Raw genomic sequence first — 21287 nt, forward strand, 5'->3', positions numbered from 1 at the left:
CGCTGACACCAACCCACACGAGCTATGGTTCTGAGACAACGATTGTCGAACACCTGAAGACGTCTCAGGTCCGCTGCTCGAATAGGCCAAGTCTCACAGCCGTACAACAAAACAGCCCGTACTGTAGCTTGATACACACGTCCCTTTAGATTAAGTGACCTTACACTTTGTGGGTGCAAAGTGCATACCAAAGGTCAGTTCATCCAAAAACACCTTCGTCTTCTCCTCTTTGAAGATGAGAACGATGTCGTCTGCGTACTCCAAATCGACAAGTTTTTCTCCACAGGCTATTTGAACACCGGGGTTCCGGAGACCCTCTAGCGTTCGTGTCATTATTTCTTCGACCACGCAGTTAAAAAGGAACAGAGATAGTGGGCATCCCTGACGGACATCGGTTTGTGTACGGAAGCTTTCGGAGAGCTCTCCGACACTCTGACNGCGGAAGCTTTCGGAGAGCTCTCCGTACACTCTCATACGTCCGGAAGTCTGAGAATACAAATAATGTATTATGTTTACAAACTTCCGGGGCATTCCTCTGCGGGGAAGCGTCATTAGGAGAACAGACCGATCAACCGAATCGAATGCGCCTCGGAAATCTAGGAATATTAGAATTGTGGGTCACTTATACGAGAGCTGGTGCTTGTCCTAAGATGACTGAACTTGTTTATTTGTCAACAGAATGTCGCTCATTGTGAATCTCTCATAGTTTTATTTTATTTTGTTTCTTTTTTGTTCCTCAAGAATCCGAATGGAAGAAATTCAGCCCATGGCCACAACAAGCAGTGATGCAATCAAATTGGAAGCAAAGGCTATCGATTTGGAATTGACCAACCGCGTTTCCCAAGCTCCACTAGACCCGTGTATACCAACTCGAATTCCAACTGACAGTGCGGTTGGTAGTCAGGGGAAATCCGCAATCGCTCCGACAAGACCGTCCAATTTGAAGTTACAATCGAACACTCATTCGGCCGACCAGTCTGCTCCACCTAACACCCACTGTATGTGCATTGATTTGTTTATTCCTGATATCCAACCTAAAATCCATCCCGAAATCCAACCGGTTGGTTTATTCAGACAGACTGGATAAGTTGCACGCTCTCACACATGGTAACAAACTCACTTGGACCGGGGTACTGCTCGGAGGCGGTTGAACAACTTACAATTGTTTCACCCTGATTAACGTACATCATGGACACATCGGCTGCCATCTTTGCATTCATTTAGTTTTCGGAACGATATCTAGATACTCGGTGATACATTAAGCATCAGCTACTCATGCCTTTCTGCTGATTTTTTGGTGACTTATTTCGGTTAGGGAATGATGTACCAAAGGTTCACCGGTTCATCTATATGGGCTAGTTCTGTGGGCGAAGTCTGATGATGTGATAGACACCTCCGGCTGCATGAATGGTTCGTGTCTGGTATGCCATCCCGATGGCAAGGTCCAAGGATGCAGCATTTTCCAATGAGACCGAGTTAGCAGTTTCCATACCAATCACTTTTAGGTTGTCCATGCCGTATCCTAGTCTGGAACAAAGCCTTAGCTGTAGGGGGTACTCTGGCGCGTGGAATACTTTGTTCAGCTAATCTGACAGGTGATTTTCAAATCGAATATCGTCGATCCGTTGTTCTCATCAGCGATGGTTTGCTCAGTAACTACTGAAAAACTTCCTTTTTAGTAATCGCAGTTATTAGGCTGGTATCTTTTCATGGGTCTGATCCACTTCACACTGAACCAAAGCCACTAGTTTTGAGTATGAAGCATTCATAGTGAGAAGCGCTTTCATCTTTAGTCCCAGCCAACTGGTTGCTTGTGTTATACATGACTGAACTTCTCAGTTTAATTTCATTTCGATTATTGGCTAATCCTCTTTCCGGTTTTATCATGGTCAACCTACAACTAATCTCTGCATTTTACAGGTTCTAGGGAGTCACTCTTTCTGTACGCCACTGTTGGGAGTGTATGTGCAGAACTTGGATATCTGGAACAAGTAAGCTCTTTTGTCCGCCTTTTTTCCATTTGTATGTCTGATCCAGATTCGATGACTTCCACGTGACTATTTCGTCGTCTTCTCTCAACTCCCCACAGGACGTGTTCTACAACGAGCGATCTCCGGAATCCCGAACAGTGGCCTTCTTCAAAACGAACATTGCGCTGCGTTCTCTGCTGGCGGATGAGAAACCTTCAGCGCTCACAGCAAGTAACGTAGCGGATGTGCAATCCTTGTTGCATGGTGGCGAGTACGATGCTTTCCTCATTTCTCTGAACCGTCCAATTTTATGGATCAAGCCATTCAGCGTTGACCGCGGTGAGTAGACTTTTTATTGGTTAAGCGAACTGCATTTATTTATGTGCGCATGCGATAGAGCTGTTTCGCTGTCTGTCGGTCTGTGATATTCGCTTACACTTTGGATTTGTTGGGACTGGATGAAACGTTTCGTCACCATACAAGGCGACATCATCAGTGCGCAGTTGGACAGCCAACAGCCATCTGATCAACAACCAATAAATAAACTGACCCGAGTAACCAATATTTCAGCGCGTTAATTGTGATATCCCATCTTCGTGTGTTCGTCAAAACCCATTTCCATCGTGAGCATGTCTGTCACAAAAATCCAGGATATGACATCGGCTCCTCGTAGAAAACTAGCGGACGGGCGGAAGAGCCGTCAACACTGTGCAAACTTATGGTTTTTCATGATATTGTCCAAGCAGATGCGCATACAACGGGTCATTTCTCAATGAGACTCAGAATATAACCCATAGAGTAGTAAAATACGGGATGATCACGGTCAATGAGCGTTTGACTCGGGTGTTTTAGTCTTCGAATCAGAAAAGCCAGAATCAAAGCGCCCTTTGTCTGCCAATATCCTTTCACGTGCATTGTGAAACACACATTTCCGTCGCTAACTGCGGGCCATTGTGCATTAGAGCCCGTTGGTTTGCACTGTTTCCGTTCCGTGTTTCAGTTTTTTGGTTGTTCCTTCCACGTGTTTGTGAAATGTAAGAATCAGTGTTTAATCCTCTCCAAGCCTGTTAATACGGCCTGTTCTGGATAGCTTATGCCTAATCCAGGACCTCTTTCTAGGTCACGTATGCGTTGTCTTCTCAAGCGAGGCGAGATGGACCAAGTGGTTAGAGCGCGAATTTACTGACCGGAAGGTCTGTGGTTCTAACCCGGCTTCCGCCTCTCGACTTCCCCTGTCTAGGCTTGGGCAACCTGACAGAATCCCAGCCCTCGTGCCTCCTTCATGTGGCATGGCAGTTGGGCACCGAATGGGTGCTACAGCTGAACGATTATTATTATTATTATTATTATTATTATTATTATTATTGCTATCTCAAGCTGTCACGATCCACTCCCTTCAGCATGCTTTCAGCATTGTCAGCACCGCATCGACCACCGCTGTAAAAGATAACCTCGCGGGGTTCTTTACGATGTCCTGTACACCGGATCTTTGATATGAATAAGCTAGAAATATAATTGACCTCGGTCTTTTGCACTGATTGCACATGGTGGGTAGGCAATCTTATGCTTCGCAATTCCCAACACCGCTCCTAATTTTCTCCCGTGCAATTAAACAGACTGAAAAATAAGTGCGTAGCTAAGGCATGTGCAACGTGCGTAAAAAACTGGTAACTGACTTGGACAACTGTTCTGATTTACACACGAATCTGGTTTTGACTCAGCTGCATCCAGCTGATGGTTTATGGTGGTGCGCCCCAAGAGGGGTGAAATCGGTTGTAGACTAAGAGGTTTCAGTAACCTCAGGATTAGCGTGTTAAGGGTAACTAACTTCTTTGTTGTCGTTTTCAACGAGTTTTTAGGAATGTGTCCGTCTAGTTGTTACGATTTCTGACGGTTATCAGAAATTGTGTTCCTTTGGTTTGACTCATAATCTCTATTTCTATACTCCTTTGTATAGCACTTCTAATATGGATGGTTTACAAGAAAGAGCTGGCCAAATGGAAAGGCCACATCGATTATCTGTCGTCTATGGTGAGTTGAAGTCACGCTATTCTCTCAGTTCTTTACTGTTTAAAGAGAGTTGCAATGTTGACATTTTACTGGACAGTGTGGATTCGGTTGACTTCATGCGACCTAACTGTGAATCGATTTGTGGTGTTAATTGTTGGTCCTTAGGGTCGAATGCTTGTGCACTTCATTGTGATTGATAAACTTGCCCATTTTTGTCACTAGTTTGTCATTCGATATTTTACTCTAACCTGTAAAGGAGCGAGATACCTTCATTCTGACTGTTGGGCCTTGGAACACATATACCCTCATTTTCTCGGCATCTTCTGCATGTGTGGGTTAATGTAGACTCCTGAGAAGTTTCATTTCATCTTATTCATCATTTTATTCGAATACCTCTGTGGAGGGACGTGTGACCTTGAGTCACCAGTGAGATGGGGTGTGTAGGCGGGGAACAGTGATAGATGACCTGTCTTTTTCCGATAAGATTGTTTCACCACACCGACGTCCTACTTCAACTGGCTAACTGCATTCGGATCCAGAAAAACGCCAATCTCATTTTAACTTTCTATCTAGGCGCCTGTTGATCCATCAACTGTGTCACAGCGTCCCGGCAAACTTTCACCAACTGGCATCAGATCTCCGGGCAAACCTGTGTCTTCCACCTTGGATTCGATCCCAGCCACCCCACCTCGTATTGATGAGTCGGTTTTCGGTGTGGACGCAGAGTCTCCACCCACACCGAATCCTGTAGATCCCAGCCCGGGCACAAGTTCTTCCAAGGTCACACCTGACAATGTACAGTCTTCGACTCTATTTCTCCAGTTGAATGTCACCGATCTTGGACTTTGTTTGCCCATCAGTATTCTGCAAGTAAGTTCCAAGCAAATATTTTTTCTTATTTCTTGTCGAATTTGTTGTTACATCCTTTTCATCATCCAACAGTATTCCAACTCGTCAGAATGGACGACGCTTTGATCTATTTAGTTTGTTTTGTTCAGACACCCCCTTTACTGTAATCTTTGTTTTAGTTATATGTAAGAATATCCTTAGTCGTTGTTTGGCACTTTGCTGTAACGTGCCTGGGCAACCAGGACAGAAGAAATGTTCATTTTAGTTCATCGATTAGCTGACGATATCATCAGGTGTAAGAACCGCGAACCTGCTGTACAGCAGTTCTAGCTGCCACAATTTCGTTCACCGATGATTTGGGGAGATGCCGTACGTAGCTGTGCATTCCAGGCGGTAGCTAATATAATTTACGTGTAAATACAGTGAACTTTTAATTAGGGAGATTGGGGGGGACAGCTATGCATCGAAGGCAATAACTTGGAAATGAGCGCCATTGGGGGTGTCTGTGCTGTCTCTGACAATATCTCCAAATAAATTGATGTGTCCCGTTAAAATCTCCTATATAGAAAGGATCTCGTGGATTTAGAAGGATGTTGTTTCGTTTATTGTTAGTAAGCAGCGAGGAGCATAGGGTCCTTCGGTCCGATAACTGACAGTCAAGTTATCCAGTGACATTTACTTGTGTGGTGCGAAGGGGTTGGGAAGGGACATCGGTGGACACAGAACTGTGCCGGCAAATGATACTTTCCGGTTGTCCAGGCCGAGGAAAGGATTTACTTGACGTACTCCACCTTGAGCCTGTGACTCAATTGTCTGATCCACGAGGCAGCGGGCAGTAAGGTTTTCTTTGGAAACCCTTCCCGTAACCGATGACTCAATAGTTTGACCTGCAGGATGTTGGCCTAACCCGAGAGCGCAGGAAGTCAGGTATTACTATATCACCCCTCATGAGGCTGTCCGCATCAAGCGCCTTTGGAGCAGCACTGGACTGTTTGGTTTCAGACGTATTTGGAGTGTATGGAATAATGCACTGGCGGTTACGGTCAACCGTTGGGCGATCGGAGTGTGCGGTTTTTAGGGTTGATCTTTTCTAACCGATCCTTCTTCCGGGGAAGACAAAATTGCTGCTTCCATGAATATGGACATGTTCGCCGGGGGAAACACCTTACTGCCTTCACTTTCCCGTCGACTTTACCCCCAGACCGCCTCAATTCGTAGCACGTAGTCTTGCTGCTCTTGGTTTGAAGGCTCCCCTTTGGCCTTTCTGGCATGGTTGCACACTGTGGAACGAACGTCCATCCGGTGTAGCTCGCGGGATCATTGTGCACTCAAGCCCCACACCATCACGTCCAGGTGGCAGCTTTAGGTCGGGAACGTAGTCTCATCCCGTCCCTTAGCGGTGGGAAAAACGACTGCGGTTAGTCCCAGTTAGGTCCATGTCTCAGTCAGCCTTTGTAGAATTCATCTGGCTCAGATGAAGGAATTTCTTGGTAGAATTTATTCTAAAAGGTGGCGAGCCCCTCCACCCTCGAAGCAAAGTTCGATATGTCGATATGTATAGACCAATGTTGTTTTTTTATCTCTTACCAGTTTCGTTGCAACACTGAACTGTTTGATCTTTCTTGTTGACAGTCGAATGTACCGTCCATGGAAGTGGGTTCTCGAACCGCCTTAGTTCTCACCTTGGATCAAAGCCGTATCTCGGCCTGCTATCGCGATTCCCTGGTCAGTCAAGGCAAATTCACCGGTTAGTACTTTCAGGTATTTCTTAACGCCCTTTTGTAGATTTTTGTCTCCGGTTTGACGATGACTTCAACGTTTGGTCGGACGAATGGAAGCCGGATTGGAAGCGAGCCAGTATCAATGTACGGGGGAAGCAGCATACTCTAATTTTGAATGCCTGTGTTGTTCCAAGCGGGACTTTCAATGTCTGTTGGCGTGATCTGGGTAAGTGTATCTGAGTGACCAGTCAACCTCTCCAGAGCCACAGATAAAGCCGATTGGCTGGAGCGTCTATTACAGCTTCTTATTGACGCTTTCCTCCACTCCTAACCATAGCTAGCGAAAACCGGCGCTGGGTGAGCCACAATATGGCAATGGCAAGCTGTGTGAACTAACGACTAGGTGCTTCATGCTGTACCGTGATGGATCTTCTTCACAATGTCTCACATAACTACCTAACGAAAATCCTCTGTCCTTACCTGTACTGCTCATCCGAAATTGGTTTATAGCAGTTTACTGGGCGAGTTTAATCAAGATACTGGGCCAGTCCCGTTGTTGGCCTCTTAATCCTCCATGATTCAGAATTGTGTGCAGGCTCTTTGTCCTTGACCTCTTCTTCCCCCTCCCCGCTTTCTGTTCACTCTGTACCAAGGCGTTCCCCGTGATTAGCGCTACCGTTGCTGTTCTCCAACCCCTTTTAAATAGGATAATGGAGATACTGATCGTATTCTTATATATTCTTCCGCTAGCTCTCCCCGAACCCTTATTGTGGATCTGCCATCTATCGTGACAGTCCTTGTGTATTTTCTTAGAGATGATGTCGGTAGTTTGGACGGAGTTCTCAGTCTTCTAGGGTGAAACAACGAATGCGATTTTTTTTTCATGGCACCATAAAGGTGACGAGGCTACGGTTCATTTTGGCCCCAAGTTAAAAAGCTTCACCTGCCGCACCATCCTAGTACTACTCTTCACATGTACTCAAGATTTTGGGTCTTTCGCACGATTCCGTTAATGTTTTTTACCCTCATGGCTCAAGGCAACTTGTCAAGTTGAAGCCGGAAATTTGGTGGGTTAGCCTTTACGGGAACGCTGCATATCTATACCGGCACTTATACACAGTCGTGGCGTATATTCAAATATAGGTTAGTGCCTCCGATTGGCATCAGATCTCCTGTACATGACATCCTCAAACCCAGTCCACCTTTGAACCTTGTCCGAGCTATTCGCCTCAATGGTATCATTTGCATCACATTCACATAAGGTGATTGATCCTTTTCAGAGCGACGTGCTCAATGGCATCTGCTCATCTGTTGGCAAATGCGTGGTCTGGACTTTCACTTGGATGATAATGTCGGGCGCAGGTTGAAAGCGCTCTTCTCCATACTCACACGAATAACGGGCTACGACGGAGCTGCACCACTCCTACCGACTTCAGCAGAGGAGGAAGAAGAGGATGTCATCGTGGATTCAAGTGTTCACCGGGAGCCGGCCGGTTCAATCGGAGCTGACAAGCCGTCGATGCACGATGGCTCTGTAGGCACGCTAGGCAAGGATGCTGATGTGGTTACAGGCTCCGACCGAACGCAACGCACTCTGGGTGCTTATTCAGATATTGCTTCCTTGGATCGGTACCGTCCAGACTCATTGTAAGCTTTTTTCTCTTTCACGTGTTCCTTCGTCAAAAGCCTTGTTCTGACGGTGGCGAGAGACTTAGACTGGTTCATATGTATCACGCTCGTCCGACAAATGTCAACATAATCACAATTCGTTGACCTGTTTTTTCGACTTTTCACTTTGCTTGAACAATCAGGAACTCAGTTACATTTTGTGGATTCTATTCAAGCCGTCACAACACATAAGGTTCATATTACCCTGAGCCCACTACGAACAAAGTACAACTTGAACTGCTTCTCTCTCCCAGCTTATCGGTGACTTTCATGCGAAGACAATTACCATATTCTGTCGATTGTATCCAAAGCCCTCCTGAATAGCGGCTAACATTGCTTTCTTTGTTTCATTAACCTACGTTTGGAACCTGTTTTCGGGCTAGCAAGTTCTCTATGAGGTGACGTATCCAGATTTTATCCCACCTCCCCCTCCAGGAAAATAAAGCTTAAGACATGAAGCTTAGTTGGTAACCTCAAGAGCGCAAGAAAGTCGAGTTGATCTTTCGGTCGAAGTGACTGATGACGTGAACTGCGCTCCGAAATGTTTATGATTCTAAGCTGTTCCTGTTCTTGACTTGTTGAGCAACCGTGCAGCATCGTATCATTCTGCTTTCCACGAGTTGCGTGATGGCCATGTAGCAAATGAGACCCGCAAATGAATTAATCAACCTGCTTTTGATATGTTTGAGTCATACTACTATGTAGGTTGATTCTTATCTCTACCGTTGATTAGCCGAACGGAATATGCCAATTCCGACCCCCGATTTCCCGATTTGTCGCAAGTTCGGAGCATGGAGTTCCACAAACATCAACAGGAGTTGCTTGAGGCTCAATACTGTCAGGCCTTCAAACGACAAAAATGGAATACATTGCGTCGGAAGAAGGTCTCATCTGGAGTAAGTGTTCACAGCGATTTTCTTCCACTCGATTTCTCAACTTCGTTACTGTTAGCAAACTCACAGAAAACCAAGCATTTTTTCATGAACAGTTTATCACCTTCCATCTGGTTCTGTCAGCAAATTTTTTCGCCGAAAACTTGCATTAGAGCACAACTAAACTGTCTTTCATTAGACGTAAAACACTACTCACAAGGTTGCTGAAAACTCTTCGACAGCCCACGACCGGTTACGCCCTTCTTGGGGCTCATCAAGTAGGCACAGTCCCCGAGTTTCCATTAACCTTTCATTAAAATTTAGTGAAAGATGGTATACTAAGCAATGCTTCCAACACTAATTGATCATCATCATCATCGTCCACAGGCTTCGCACGTCAACTGTCCTGCGCTCTAAGTCGCCCTGGCTACCCAACAAGCAAGCGATCACCTGGCCTTGAAAATTTCATTGGATGGATTATCCAATGATATGCATCTGTCCGATATGATAGCTCTATCCACCTTTTTACTTTTTATCATTCAGTTCAATGTCTGATCAACCGGTAAGGGTATGATTTCGGTGCATATTAATATCGTATGTTTCGTCTGTGTTTGACTTCCATTGGTTGGCTCACTGCGACTGTCTTTCCTCAAAGAGTTTTTCAATTTTTCGAGCCTGAAATTCTGAGAATCGCTGTCCAATCGACTCTGTGTATTCTAACTTGTATGGGACGGTTGTCTTTCTCTTGTTCCAACGGATACTCTGTCGATGATTCTTCATCTTTGATCCGGTTGTTTACAGCGTTCTTCCCCCGGTTGATCATTTTAGTTGGTTTGATCTAACTGAGCACGATCACTTCTGTTTATCTTACTTTTGTGTAACTGAGTGTTGAATTTCCATCCAGCCTTGGTATCCTACAAAGTCTCACTAACTCTTCACTGGTTATGGTTCTGTCTCTCAACTACTTACTCGTATTCCTTGAATGGTTGCACTGGATGAAGGAATGCGTGTGATTCTGACAGTCGAGCATCACATTTCTTCGTTCGGTGTTTGTTGATCATTTGCAGCAACCGCGAAGCCCGTTATTCGCACAGCCTTCTGCCCCCACCTCTGTCGGTTCTGGAGCCGCTCCACTTCCGAATGGTGGGTCGCAAACAAACACTTTCTTCACGGGTGATTCCGACCTTCGATCTGATGTGGTTGGCTTTTCCTCCCCCAATGTGAATCGTGGATCGGTGGTATCCCGAGATGAATCTGTGTATTTCGATGCAGACACAGACGAAGGAGTCGAGTCCACATCTGTGACACACACAGATCAGCCTTCTGTATACGAAACAGTGACCGGAGAATTGAGCCACGCATCTAGTGGGGCTAATAACCTGCCACCTGATAAAGCACCCGGTGAGTGTGATTATGCTGTGTGAGCTGACTACACCGTCGCCGTCGATATTCACACAGTCATTTTTGTGTATCCTATCGGTCATAGCTTTCCTTCAAGCCTCGAATTGTTCCTTGTTGCTTCCTGCTTTGACACTATTCGGTTCCCATTCCTGTGCTACTTTTAGACCTCTGGTTTGATCCCATGGACACTGCTGGCACGACGGATAGCGTGATTTTTCCAACCATTTTCGATGCGGAGGATTTTGTGACCGGTGAAGAACAGGCGGATTACGACTCACCCAGTTCCGATGAGGCTGAAGAAACAATCCAACAGTTAGCTGATGCGGACCGGACAATGTCACCCAATCAGGCCCCTCCACCTCCACCTCGCATGAGGTTTCCAGGACCCCCGGCTCCGTCACACATCGATAGAAACTGGGCTTTTCGTAGAGACACTGATTTGCCACCCAAGGTTCTACTTAAAGTCGATGTGCAAATCCACATTGATTCTGGCTGTTGTGTGCTGCATCCCCGACTCCCACAGGACAGTTTGAACAAACTGGACGAAGGATTTCGCTGTGCAGAAGCCCTTAACTTATCTCCTCATGAAACCAGCTTCCAAACACCCGATACTTCTACTTCTCGGCAGCCGGCGGCGTTCGCAGGCCGGTCACTTGGATTTTCGAATAATGGCCTACTGTCTCATTATCTTGAACGATATAAGCGCCATTTGTTACAGGATCAGCACTACTTATCGTCGGATCTGATCATCCTCTTCTTACCTGCTCTGGACGTCAAGGTGAGTCAGTTGTCTTCAAACACTGCTTCCTACTCCTTGTGGAATACACAGGCAACACTGAAGCTGTCGAAATCCATCTGTATGGTGCACTACTGTGGTGGACTCCTATGCTAGTTTTGATGTGGCTTTGTGAGCAGTTGTGTTATCGATTTGTCGATATTTTTACTTCGATATAAAACAAATAAGCTTACCCACTGGCCAAAGGTTTTTCTCCTGTTGGCTAAGCTGAGTTTGGTCTGTAAATTTTTCATCATCGTGGGACTGGGCAGAGTCATTACTTACGACTCCATCAGTCTATGTGGTATTTCTTTAACGAGACTCGTGTTTTCCATATGTATATCTCTTTTCATGTGGCGCTTACCTCACGGATACGCCTTCCTCGTGACAGTGAACTCAGCGTTGTCTTCATCGTCTGCACCTATCTCGCTTGAATTAGGATGCTCTCTATTGCCTTCAGAACTTGGGAGGTACCTCTTTCACACTTCCACAACACGAATTGCGGTGGGGCCACTTTCTTACGCATTAAGTGCCCCTATACTACGCTGCCAGCTCCGCCATTCTTTTGCGTTCGCACAACCAGTTAAATGCAAAGCTATCTCACAAATCTCAAGTTTCAAAGGTGGTCCCATCGTTCGCCTTGTCCGTCAAATCTTTCCTCGAACTTCGGTCATTGTGCAGGAGTTTCGGCCTGTCAACTTTCATTAGCGTTAGTCTGTGTATCTCAGTCTGATGGGCACTCTAGACCAGCAGGCGCAGAGAGCTACAATGAAGCAACCTCCCCTTAATGGCAGGGTACACATCATTCTGTCGTCTACACATGTCGCCTTGTCGGTGAACTTATACTCACTGAGGCACTCCGATTAGTTGAATTCGGACGGATTATCATTCAGCTAAACTTCGTACTTATTTTTCAATTTCGTTAGACTTCGATTATATGTGTGCCTGATTCTTTTCCTAGACTTATCTTCTGCATTCCCCCACCATCTGGAGTTCCACAATAGCACTCGTTTTACAGTCCCTGTTACATTCCGTTTCCCTCAGCTACACTACAATTCGATGACTGAAGTGGATCTATTATCAGCAGCGCCCTCGACTTCACTGCGCCCATCGGGACGGTATCTGACGAGTCCCGCTCAACCGACTCCAAGCATTAGTAGGCAAGCAAGCACTCACGAAAACCTATATCGTCGATCGACAGAAAAAGCGCGGGCCATTGCAACTGAGAGCGACTCGGGAATTCTCACTTCCCATGCAGATACAGTGGACTCTGGCTTGGTTAAGTCCAGTGGTACCGGAACCAGTGGATTAAAGAAACAAGCCGATTTGTACGTATCCTGTTTCCTGCAAAAGCTGCCTAACGTAAGTCCGTTGTCTCCGCAGCTGACAGAATTTCCAATCACAATGGACTGTGTGAATATAACCGCTTTTGCTGACCAGCAGCAATCAGCATTAAGACAATTGTCTTGGATCCATTGGAGCGAGTTCTGCTGCTCTGTTTACTCTTATATTGACTTGAGGATACCATACTGAAATCACGCGTTCACAACACATCAATGTATTCTCTTTTCCCGTAGGAGTTGATTCTCCATCCAGCCCTGTTGGACTTTTTGGAACAAGCTTTAGAGAACATACCGATCCCAGGAGAGGTGGACAGTGGTTAGTTCCTTTGTTTCTTTCGCATGGACGTATAATCAAATCGTCGTTGAAAGCGACAAGTTTTATCTATCGATAAACCTGGTTGGATGCTATCTGCAACGGGGAAAACGGGTTTTATATTGGGGTCGGGTATTAAACCCATGCGACAGAGTGGTATTTTTTCATACTGTCGATCTATTAGCTGATGACCTATCTTGCCAGATCGACCGGTTTGAACGCAGATCGGGGCCTCCCTCGCCTGAGTATACGCTGCTTGTAACCTAGTGATTCTGTCACTCCCATAATTAGCCGTGGTACACGTGACTCACTTCATGGTATGTGTAGCTTCACAATGATGTAGGGAAGGCTTTTAGCATCGCATTGACAACTGGCATCTTCTTGGGTGGAGACCCAGTGGTTGGCGACTTCGACAGATACAACACACTCACATTCTTAGTGCCAGCTCAAAGATTTCGCCTTCGTTGCGTACCTAACTCTGGCTCTAATTAATCCAAAAATTGTCACCACTCTGTGTCACTGAACTGGGGCGAGATGGTCCGAGTGGTTAGAGCGCGAATTTACTGACCGGAAGGTCCGTGGTTCTAACTCGGCCTCTGCTTCTTGATTTCCCTTGTCTAGGCTTGGGCAACCTGGCAGTATCCCAGCCATCGTGCAACCTTCGGGTGGCATGACAGTTATGCATCGAAAGGATGCTACTGCTGAACGATCGCTGAACTGACCACGCAATCGCATCCGATGCACGGCCTTCCCATTAACGCTCAACAAAATCATCACAGATGGATGCAGCTTGGTGTCCAGTTTACAGCTAGTTTATAAGTGAAGAACATGAAACGAGACTAATCAGTGTATCGTTCTTTCTACACAACTCCACTGTATTTACCAATTTTTCAGTCTATCCATAACTCCTTCTTCTTCTGATAAGTCACTAACAGTTGACTAGACGCTTTCACCGATATGGTCTCGTCTAGTGGCGTCACTATTGTTCCCAAATGCCAGAGATTCGGAGAGAATGTGTAAGCTGCGAAGCGAATGGCCTCGCCTCTGCTTGAACACAAGACTGTTCCAGTGGAATGGAGAATGTTTCTCGTTGAGTACGCCTCATTGGAGCCGTCTGTAGCGTGTGAAAATCATCCTAGCGAGTATAATCTGTGACGTGCACTTTCCTAGTCTAATTCGGCTTCAGTATGTTAATCTCCAAAATCGCGTACCCCTTTTTAGTCATTTATGCACTTGAATTGCTTCCCATTTGTGTTACAAATTTGCCGTCTTCTGATTTCAGTTACATCTGATGATAGCAATACAGTCAATGGAGAACAAAAAGTTTCTGCATCCTCTTCTGGCTCTGCCAATGGCCTCATGTGGGAAACATTTCCACTTCATGCTATTGTACACCTTCAGATCCAGCCTTTGACTTTACGGTAAGCTACACTTTACCGTTCCGATCACAAAGTCGTCGTTCTTTCGGTTATAATTTTTGACCCATCTATTCTTTCGAATGAACACTTGGTTTAGTGATCATCTTTATGTTTGGTTAAACACTATCATTTTCTCTCTGTCCTCCACCCGATTAGTCTCCTGTGTGTACCTACTTCACGAATGCAGTGTCTCATGAGTTTGCCCCTTCTTGATGTGGTTTTCTCCACCAAACGAGATCAAACTGAACAAGTGTCCACGGATCCAAATGATCCAAAGACGTCGAACCAAGCTGGTGTGGCACGACACACAGAACAAGAAACTACGACATCCCGTCACCAAGGTGAGCAATGCTATGCATGGTTTGTGACACGTTTGCCCATGTGTTGGTCCGTTTAGACGACTAAAGAGGAAAGGGGTTCAGTAAATAGAACTCAAGTTATATAACCACAAAGAAGTGGATAGATGCTGTCTTTTTAGAGGAGTGGGCTGGATGGAGTCCCACACTAACTCATGACTGACAATAAACCTCAAGGGAGTGACTTCCTTTCGAAAGTATCTCAGACGTTTTTTGTCTTCAACTTTTTCAGTCTATACCTCGTCTGGTTCAATCTCTTTAAAGGAATTTAGCGATTAATTTATGCGCATTCTGGTCTTGGATACGGTTGGTAAACACTCCATTCAGGGTTAGGTGTTTTCTTAGGGAGCGTAACGATGGGTTGGTGATTGTGTGTTGGGTGGTGTTGCGTGCGTGTCATCATACATGCTGTTAACCGGGGCTGACCTTTTTTTGTCACCAGCGGTCGAGCGGTTCCATTGTTTGTTCAGTCATCCTGTGTTCTGAATGATCGATGTGCACGTGGCCTTTGAGCTTGGGGGCGAAATGGACCACGTGGTTAGAGCGCGAAATTGCTGACTGGAAGGTCCGTGGTTCGAACCCGGCCTCTGCCTCTCGACTTCCCCTGTCTAGGCCTGGACAACCTGGCAGTATTCCAGCCTTCGTGCTTTCTTCGTGCGGCATAGCAGCTAGGCACCGAAAGGGTGCTTCGGCTGAATGATTTATTTTTTTTATATATGACTTTTGAGCTTGGCCTCCTCTGCCCCTGGTCGATACTGGAGCTACAAGGAGCTCCTTGTTTCGTGGTTTGTGAATCCAATGTTTGGCTCGCATTGAGTATTTCGTCCGTTTGCACGCAGTGGTGCGTGCAAACCCATCTTCATCATCCATGAGAGGAGGCCATGCTCAAAGATCACGTTGTCATCGATCATTCAGGACGCAAGCTAACAGAGCAACCAATTGAACCGCCCCACCGAACAAGTTAGCCCCCTCTAGCGACACGTATATGAACACACGCAACTCTACTCAACGCACAACCACGGACCCATCACTACGCTCTGCTGATGTCAGCTCGCTTGGTGATGAAACGTTTGCAATCAAATTTCCCAGCTCAGCGAACAAACCAACGACCATCTGTGCAACCTGAGCTACCAACATTCTCCTCCATAGCAAAGTTGAAGACTGATTTCTTTCTGAGGAAATTGCCGATTAGTTTTCTTTTATTTATATGGTACTTTTCAAATGCATGGCCAAAAGTATCACTCATATTTTCCAGCTGCCAGTTCGTCTCCTCGTGGTCCTATTCAAGTGGCTATTCAAGCCGACGGAAGCGGAGCCACACTCCGACTGCCAGCCAACCCCTCCCCCGGTGACGTGGTCACTGGAGGAGGTCTTTGTGTAACGGCTATGTTAAAAGGTTAGTTATTTCACCCGTGCAGTTAATCTTCTCCGCGTTATGTCTCCCTCCTCTCGTATGCTCATGCCTCCTGCATTTTACCCACCTTTCAGATTTCCGTATTACAGTATTTCATCCTTATGTGGACTCCAAATCGGCACGATCGGAACCAGTCTGGGGCACTGCTTGGTCTGGAGACTCGTTGACCTTGTTTGTACAAGATATACAGCTCAACATATCTCGCATGGTCGAAACAACCTTGGTTCAGTTGACTACTGCTCCGACACGACCTGACGAGGTCCCTGAGCCTACGTCGAGTGATATCAGTCGCTCATCCCCTCCAAACGCAAATGCCCACCGGTATACCACTGCATCTTCGTTTTCGACGTTCCAGTTCTTTGTATCCGACGCCTGGGGGCTGCATCGTGACTTCAGATTTTCAAGTAAATTCTGAAATTTTGTGTTTTATTTCACGGCAATAATATTATTTACCATTTGTACTCGAATGTGATTTCACTGTGTGTCGTGTTTTACTTTTATCATAGGTATCATCGACATCGGAGCAGCTGTTTTCACTTGCGATACACGTCGCACTTTAGAAATATTAGATATTCCAAAAGCATGGTTTCGAAGCAGTCTGGCGCGTCGTTTGATTTTCGGCAATGAATGTGCGACAGGTGGGTAACCAGTGGATACTTTTTGCCCGTCATTTCTATACCCTATTATTTAGACTGAGCTCAGCATCGGAATCTTTTTCTGTTGCAGGGGAAACATTGAATCAGTCAGCAGACATCAGCGAAACGGTGCAGTGCGCGAGAGATGTTGTATCGCCAGATGCCACTAGGACGGTGAGAGGAGGTGGCCCCAGTTCCAAAGAAACATCAGGTTTGGTAGAATCGGTCCAACCTGAAGAGGAACGTCCTTCCATATGGTCATTTACCGCAGCACCAAGGTATTCACAGGACGACTCCTCTGATCAGCGTGAGTTGGGTTCGTCCTACCCCTGTTTGAGTAGTAGTCTTTTCTCCGTCGTCAGGGATCAGAGCGCGAATTTACTGACCGAAAGGTCCGTGTTTCGAACCCGACCTCTGCCTCTCGACCTCCCTTGTCTAGACTTGGGCAATCCGGCAGTATCCCAGCCCTCGTGCTTCCTACGGGTGGCTTGGCTGCTAGGCACCGGAAGGGGCTAATAGTTTTTTTTCGCCGTCAGCCAGTTTATTTGTCTTTTTGCAACGTTTACGTTTTTCATTTACAGCATGCCTAAGCTCGATTTAGTAGATTGCTATCAATTCCCTAACAAGCCTCTCGGAAATTAGCCGGTTAGATCCATGCCGCACAGGGTTTTAGAGTTTGAGCGTGTACAACCGATTTTTTCTCGTTTTCCATCAATCCTTTTATCTTTCTTTCGCTATGACATCGTATTACCAGTTGAAAATCATTCTGCTGTGGCACCCTTTCGGTGCTTAACTGTCATGCCACCAAAAGAAAGCACGAGGGGTGAGATACTGCGAACTTGCCCAAGCCTAGGCAGGGGAAGTCGAGGCAAAGTTTGGATTGCAACCACTGCCCTTCCGATCAGTAAATTTGCGTTCTAACCACTGAGCCATCTTGTCCCCAGTTGAATACCGCCACGTAGGCTTGGTCCTCTTGTTTCGGCGCAGAATTTGATGGGACGTATTGTTTCCTGTGCAGTTTTTATTCAAGATCCGCCCTTTGAACCAATTTACTCAACCTGACGTATAAGAGTCGGTGTAACTTCACGGTTTCTCTCATTGATATTATTTTATTACTATATTTGTAGTGCCACATTCGTCGATGACCTTCAGTATGAACGATTCTTATTTCGGAGCGGGGGGAGGGGGGTTCACATGTCATGGCGAAACACAATCAACAGCAATTGCTAAGTCAAACCCATTTTCTATTTCCTCTGTCACTCCCGTCTATGTTTGGATAATCTGGCCGTACCTCAGGCTTCGTAAGGATGGCCGTAGCAAAATTTCACATCCTGCTTCACTTACCGCTTGCGAATAAATCCGTTCATCTCACAACGTTCTCAGTTTCACTCATTTGTTGGAGTTTCTCGCTTGTGGATCGTTTCGAAACAGTGCAACATCTAATCTGAAAAATAAGAGCATAAAAATTAAACAACGGTATAAATTCGTCACCTGCTGATTCATTTTCCCATCACGACACCGAATTCCTTGTGTAGAACGGAATTTTGTATACACAGCTGATTGATTATTTTGGAAGTTAAGATTGAAGTCATGAAAATGTCAGATCCATTTCTTGTTCATAACTTACTTTCAGTTTTACGCCAAGCCTCAATAGGTTGTCAATATAACCCTCAATGCGATGGCTGGAAAAGTAATATCGGTTGGATTAAAAATTTGTATATGCTCTTTTCAAACAGCAGCAACACGGTGTCCCCAGAAGTTCGTGATTATCATATTTTCCTTGGATTACCATACCTGTGTGCGTTAGAGCGGTGATATCCAGAAGTACCAATCGCTGTCTCTCTATTTTTGTTTAATTTCATCACTGATGGGGTAATGTGGTGAACTCTGGAGGCTCGGAGCCCTGCGGACCTAAAATATGCGGACGTCATTGTTCCCATTTCCGAAGGAAGCCGGAAGCACACAGACTCATCCAGGAGGCTGTCGAGTCCTCCACTATGTACTGAACGTACTACCTCTGTACATTCATCTAAGTACCCAGGTATTGACACTGGAAGTTGTGGAACATATCACGGGGTGTTGTCTTAATTCTGAAGTGACATGAAGTCTTAAAGCCCACAATCGTGTTAATCAGCCTGCGCTACTTGTGGTTTCGAAAAAGTGCACCATTGGGTTCTAGGGTAGGCGTGTATCAGATTACAATGTGAGCTGTATTGCTGTATGACTTTTGGTGAATGATTCGAACTCACTCCGGACCTGTGACCACTGCTATCTCCAAACTGTAGCTGAAATCGGCTGGGATCAGGGAGATCCTCAAGTAACGGGTATTTGATGAAGCAGAAGAAATTCAATCGCAATGTGAGCTGTATTGCTGTATGACTTTTGGTGAATGATTCGAACTCACTCCGGACCTGTGACCACTGCTATCTCCAAACTGTAGCTGAAATCGGCTGGGATCAGGGAGATCCTCAAGTAACGGGTATTTGATGAAGCAGAAGATAATTCAATCGTCTTCCTAGATGACTTGGTCCTCTGATGGGTTTGAAATACTGAAAGATATGACGGTCAGGTGATGTCACAGGCGTTCCTGTCGTCATTCTCTGTATATTTCGTCTGACTGGGTGTTGGAGTTCTGGATACATCGAATATTCGTGGTAGGCCTAGCCCTATATCTCCCTGTTTGTCCCATTCCTCTTTTTTGTTATAAGATATTCAAATGAATTGCAATTGTTGTGCGGCACTAAAACAGACTGGTTCTTTGGAGTTGCTGTCATCGATGATGAACGATACAGTTTGTAGCTTAATACCGCATCGTTTGGCTTGCTCTGAGGGTAGACTTTTCACCCGTTATAATACAAATCATAGACGGAGAAATCAGAACACGTTATAAGGTGATTTCCTTCTGAGAACCTTGCATTCGTTCTGACCCCGACCAGATAGGACTCAGTGACCAACCTCATCTACTAGTTTGATTGCGTCCGCCGTTTCCGATGCTTTGGCAGAACTTTCGGACACCGAAGAGAACTCTTGTCCAGATGACTTCCGAAAGCTGAAACTCTGTTCGAAATAATTAACTGCCAAACATTTCCGAATAAATTTACATAAACTCAATGTATTCCTGTCGGGAATGTTTTGCTTGACCTACTCGTTGTCCCTACAATTCCATTCAAGTTTACCTCGTCTGATTGCGTGCTGTTTATCAACGTTGCTCAGGCCCCGTCTTCTTTTCCACCTAGCCGTTTCACCTGCCGGAGAAAGAAGAACACAACGCCCAGATGATCATGCCAAGTGTAAACGCAGATCTACGTTGCTGAAAACTGCTTGGGCTCCGGGGACCTTGGATTCAGTACCGCTTCACTTCATGCCAGGAATGGTCAAAGCTTCATCCACTGCTCGCAGGAAGACCGGTGACACTTCTGTGGGGCCAACGGAGTTTGTTTCCGCCGCTGCCACCCTGGCCACAGACCGAGCCCCTGGCGCCAGTCCTGTAGGAAGTCTTAAGGTGGCTTCTTGGCATGCATTGCCCATGTTTTGCGTCAACTTGAAGCGCTTGGATTTGAGCCTTTTCATCGGTAGTGCAATGGGGCAAACCAGGTACTTTGGTCTGTCAGACTCATAAGTAACTGTCTTTCTGTTTGATCGCTAACTATCGCTATATGGCCTCGGGACTACTCCCTGCTGTCCGCCCTTTTCTTTCGTTTTTAATGGCTGCCCAACTCCCAAGTGTAGTTTGCCTACAAAACGTTTGTTTCTTTATTGTTCTCTCCAGACTCGTTATGGAGAAAATGTTTTGTGACGGGCGTTTCTCGATCCATTCAACGGGTCGCAAGAATGCCATGCTCTCTGGAGGTTTGAGCACATGCCAGTTCACCAGTGAGGGCGGTGGAGTTGGTGGGGAATTGTGCCTGCTGAATGCCGAAGCTCGGAGTCAGTATCTTCTTCTTTTTGTCACCTGGTGGAATCTCTTGTTTTTTTATCCTTGCCTACCTATCTGAAGGATTATCTCCATCGATATGATAAAATATCGTTGAACTGGGCAACCGTATTGAAATTGACCAGGAAGGTCTAGCATGTTTTTTCCTGACTAATTGTCTTTCTGGTTAATGTCATCAGTGCTCTAATGTACTGCTGTTTAACAAGGAATATTAAATGTCTGTGGGAAATGGATCCTCGGAATAAAAAATTAAAAAAATCGTTCAGCTGTAGTACCCTTTTGGTACCTAGCTGCCATGCCACATGAAGGAGGCATGAGGGCTGGGATACTGCCAGGTTGCCCAAGCCTAGACAGTGGGAGTCGAGAGGCAGAGGTCGGGTTCGAACCACAAACATTCCGGTCAGTAGATATAGATGTCTGTGGTCCAGGCTCACTTCTCGTTTTTCGATTGGCTCAGTTTTTCGTGTGGAAGCAATATATCCGAATAGGACAACAGTCGAACTATCTAACTCCTTTAGAATGGACATTTTGGCAATGAAGCCTTTTTCACCACATATATATATATATATATATATATATATATATATGGGATAAAATGTATTGGGCGA

The 21287-nt window shown here is 45.7% G+C and overlaps 1 protein-coding gene across 1 annotated transcript in view; it reads left to right on the top strand.

The window, feature by feature from the left end:
* T265_10076 (hypothetical protein) overlaps window positions 1–21287 on the top strand; it is a gene marked incomplete at both ends in the record, with an annotated part of 51061 nt that overhangs the window by 22218 nt on the left and 7556 nt on the right. The window contains 21 exons of the mRNA XM_009176344.1: window positions 742–998; window positions 1921–1991; window positions 2090–2309; window positions 3928–4001; window positions 4554–4850; window positions 6462–6576; window positions 6615–6776; window positions 7831–8197; window positions 8952–9114; window positions 10158–10491; window positions 10656–11269; window positions 12311–12628; window positions 12844–12925; window positions 14205–14343; window positions 14497–14681; window positions 15952–16092; window positions 16185–16514; window positions 16617–16748; window positions 16837–17052; window positions 19982–20339; window positions 20515–20672. Of these exons, the coding sequence (XP_009174608.1) occupies window positions 742–998; window positions 1921–1991; window positions 2090–2309; window positions 3928–4001; window positions 4554–4850; window positions 6462–6576; window positions 6615–6776; window positions 7831–8197; window positions 8952–9114; window positions 10158–10491; window positions 10656–11269; window positions 12311–12628; window positions 12844–12925; window positions 14205–14343; window positions 14497–14681; window positions 15952–16092; window positions 16185–16514; window positions 16617–16748; window positions 16837–17052; window positions 19982–20339; window positions 20515–20672 (4733 nt within the window). The remainder of the gene's footprint in view (window positions 1–741; window positions 999–1920; window positions 1992–2089; window positions 2310–3927; window positions 4002–4553; window positions 4851–6461; window positions 6577–6614; window positions 6777–7830; window positions 8198–8951; window positions 9115–10157; window positions 10492–10655; window positions 11270–12310; window positions 12629–12843; window positions 12926–14204; window positions 14344–14496; window positions 14682–15951; window positions 16093–16184; window positions 16515–16616; window positions 16749–16836; window positions 17053–19981; window positions 20340–20514; window positions 20673–21287) is intronic.

The sequence above is a fragment of the Opisthorchis viverrini genome, assembly GCF_000715545.1.
Source record: "Opisthorchis viverrini unplaced genomic scaffold opera_v5_335, whole genome shotgun sequence".
In the NCBI taxonomy this organism is placed as follows: Eukaryota; Metazoa; Platyhelminthes; class Trematoda; order Opisthorchiida; family Opisthorchiidae; genus Opisthorchis; species Opisthorchis viverrini.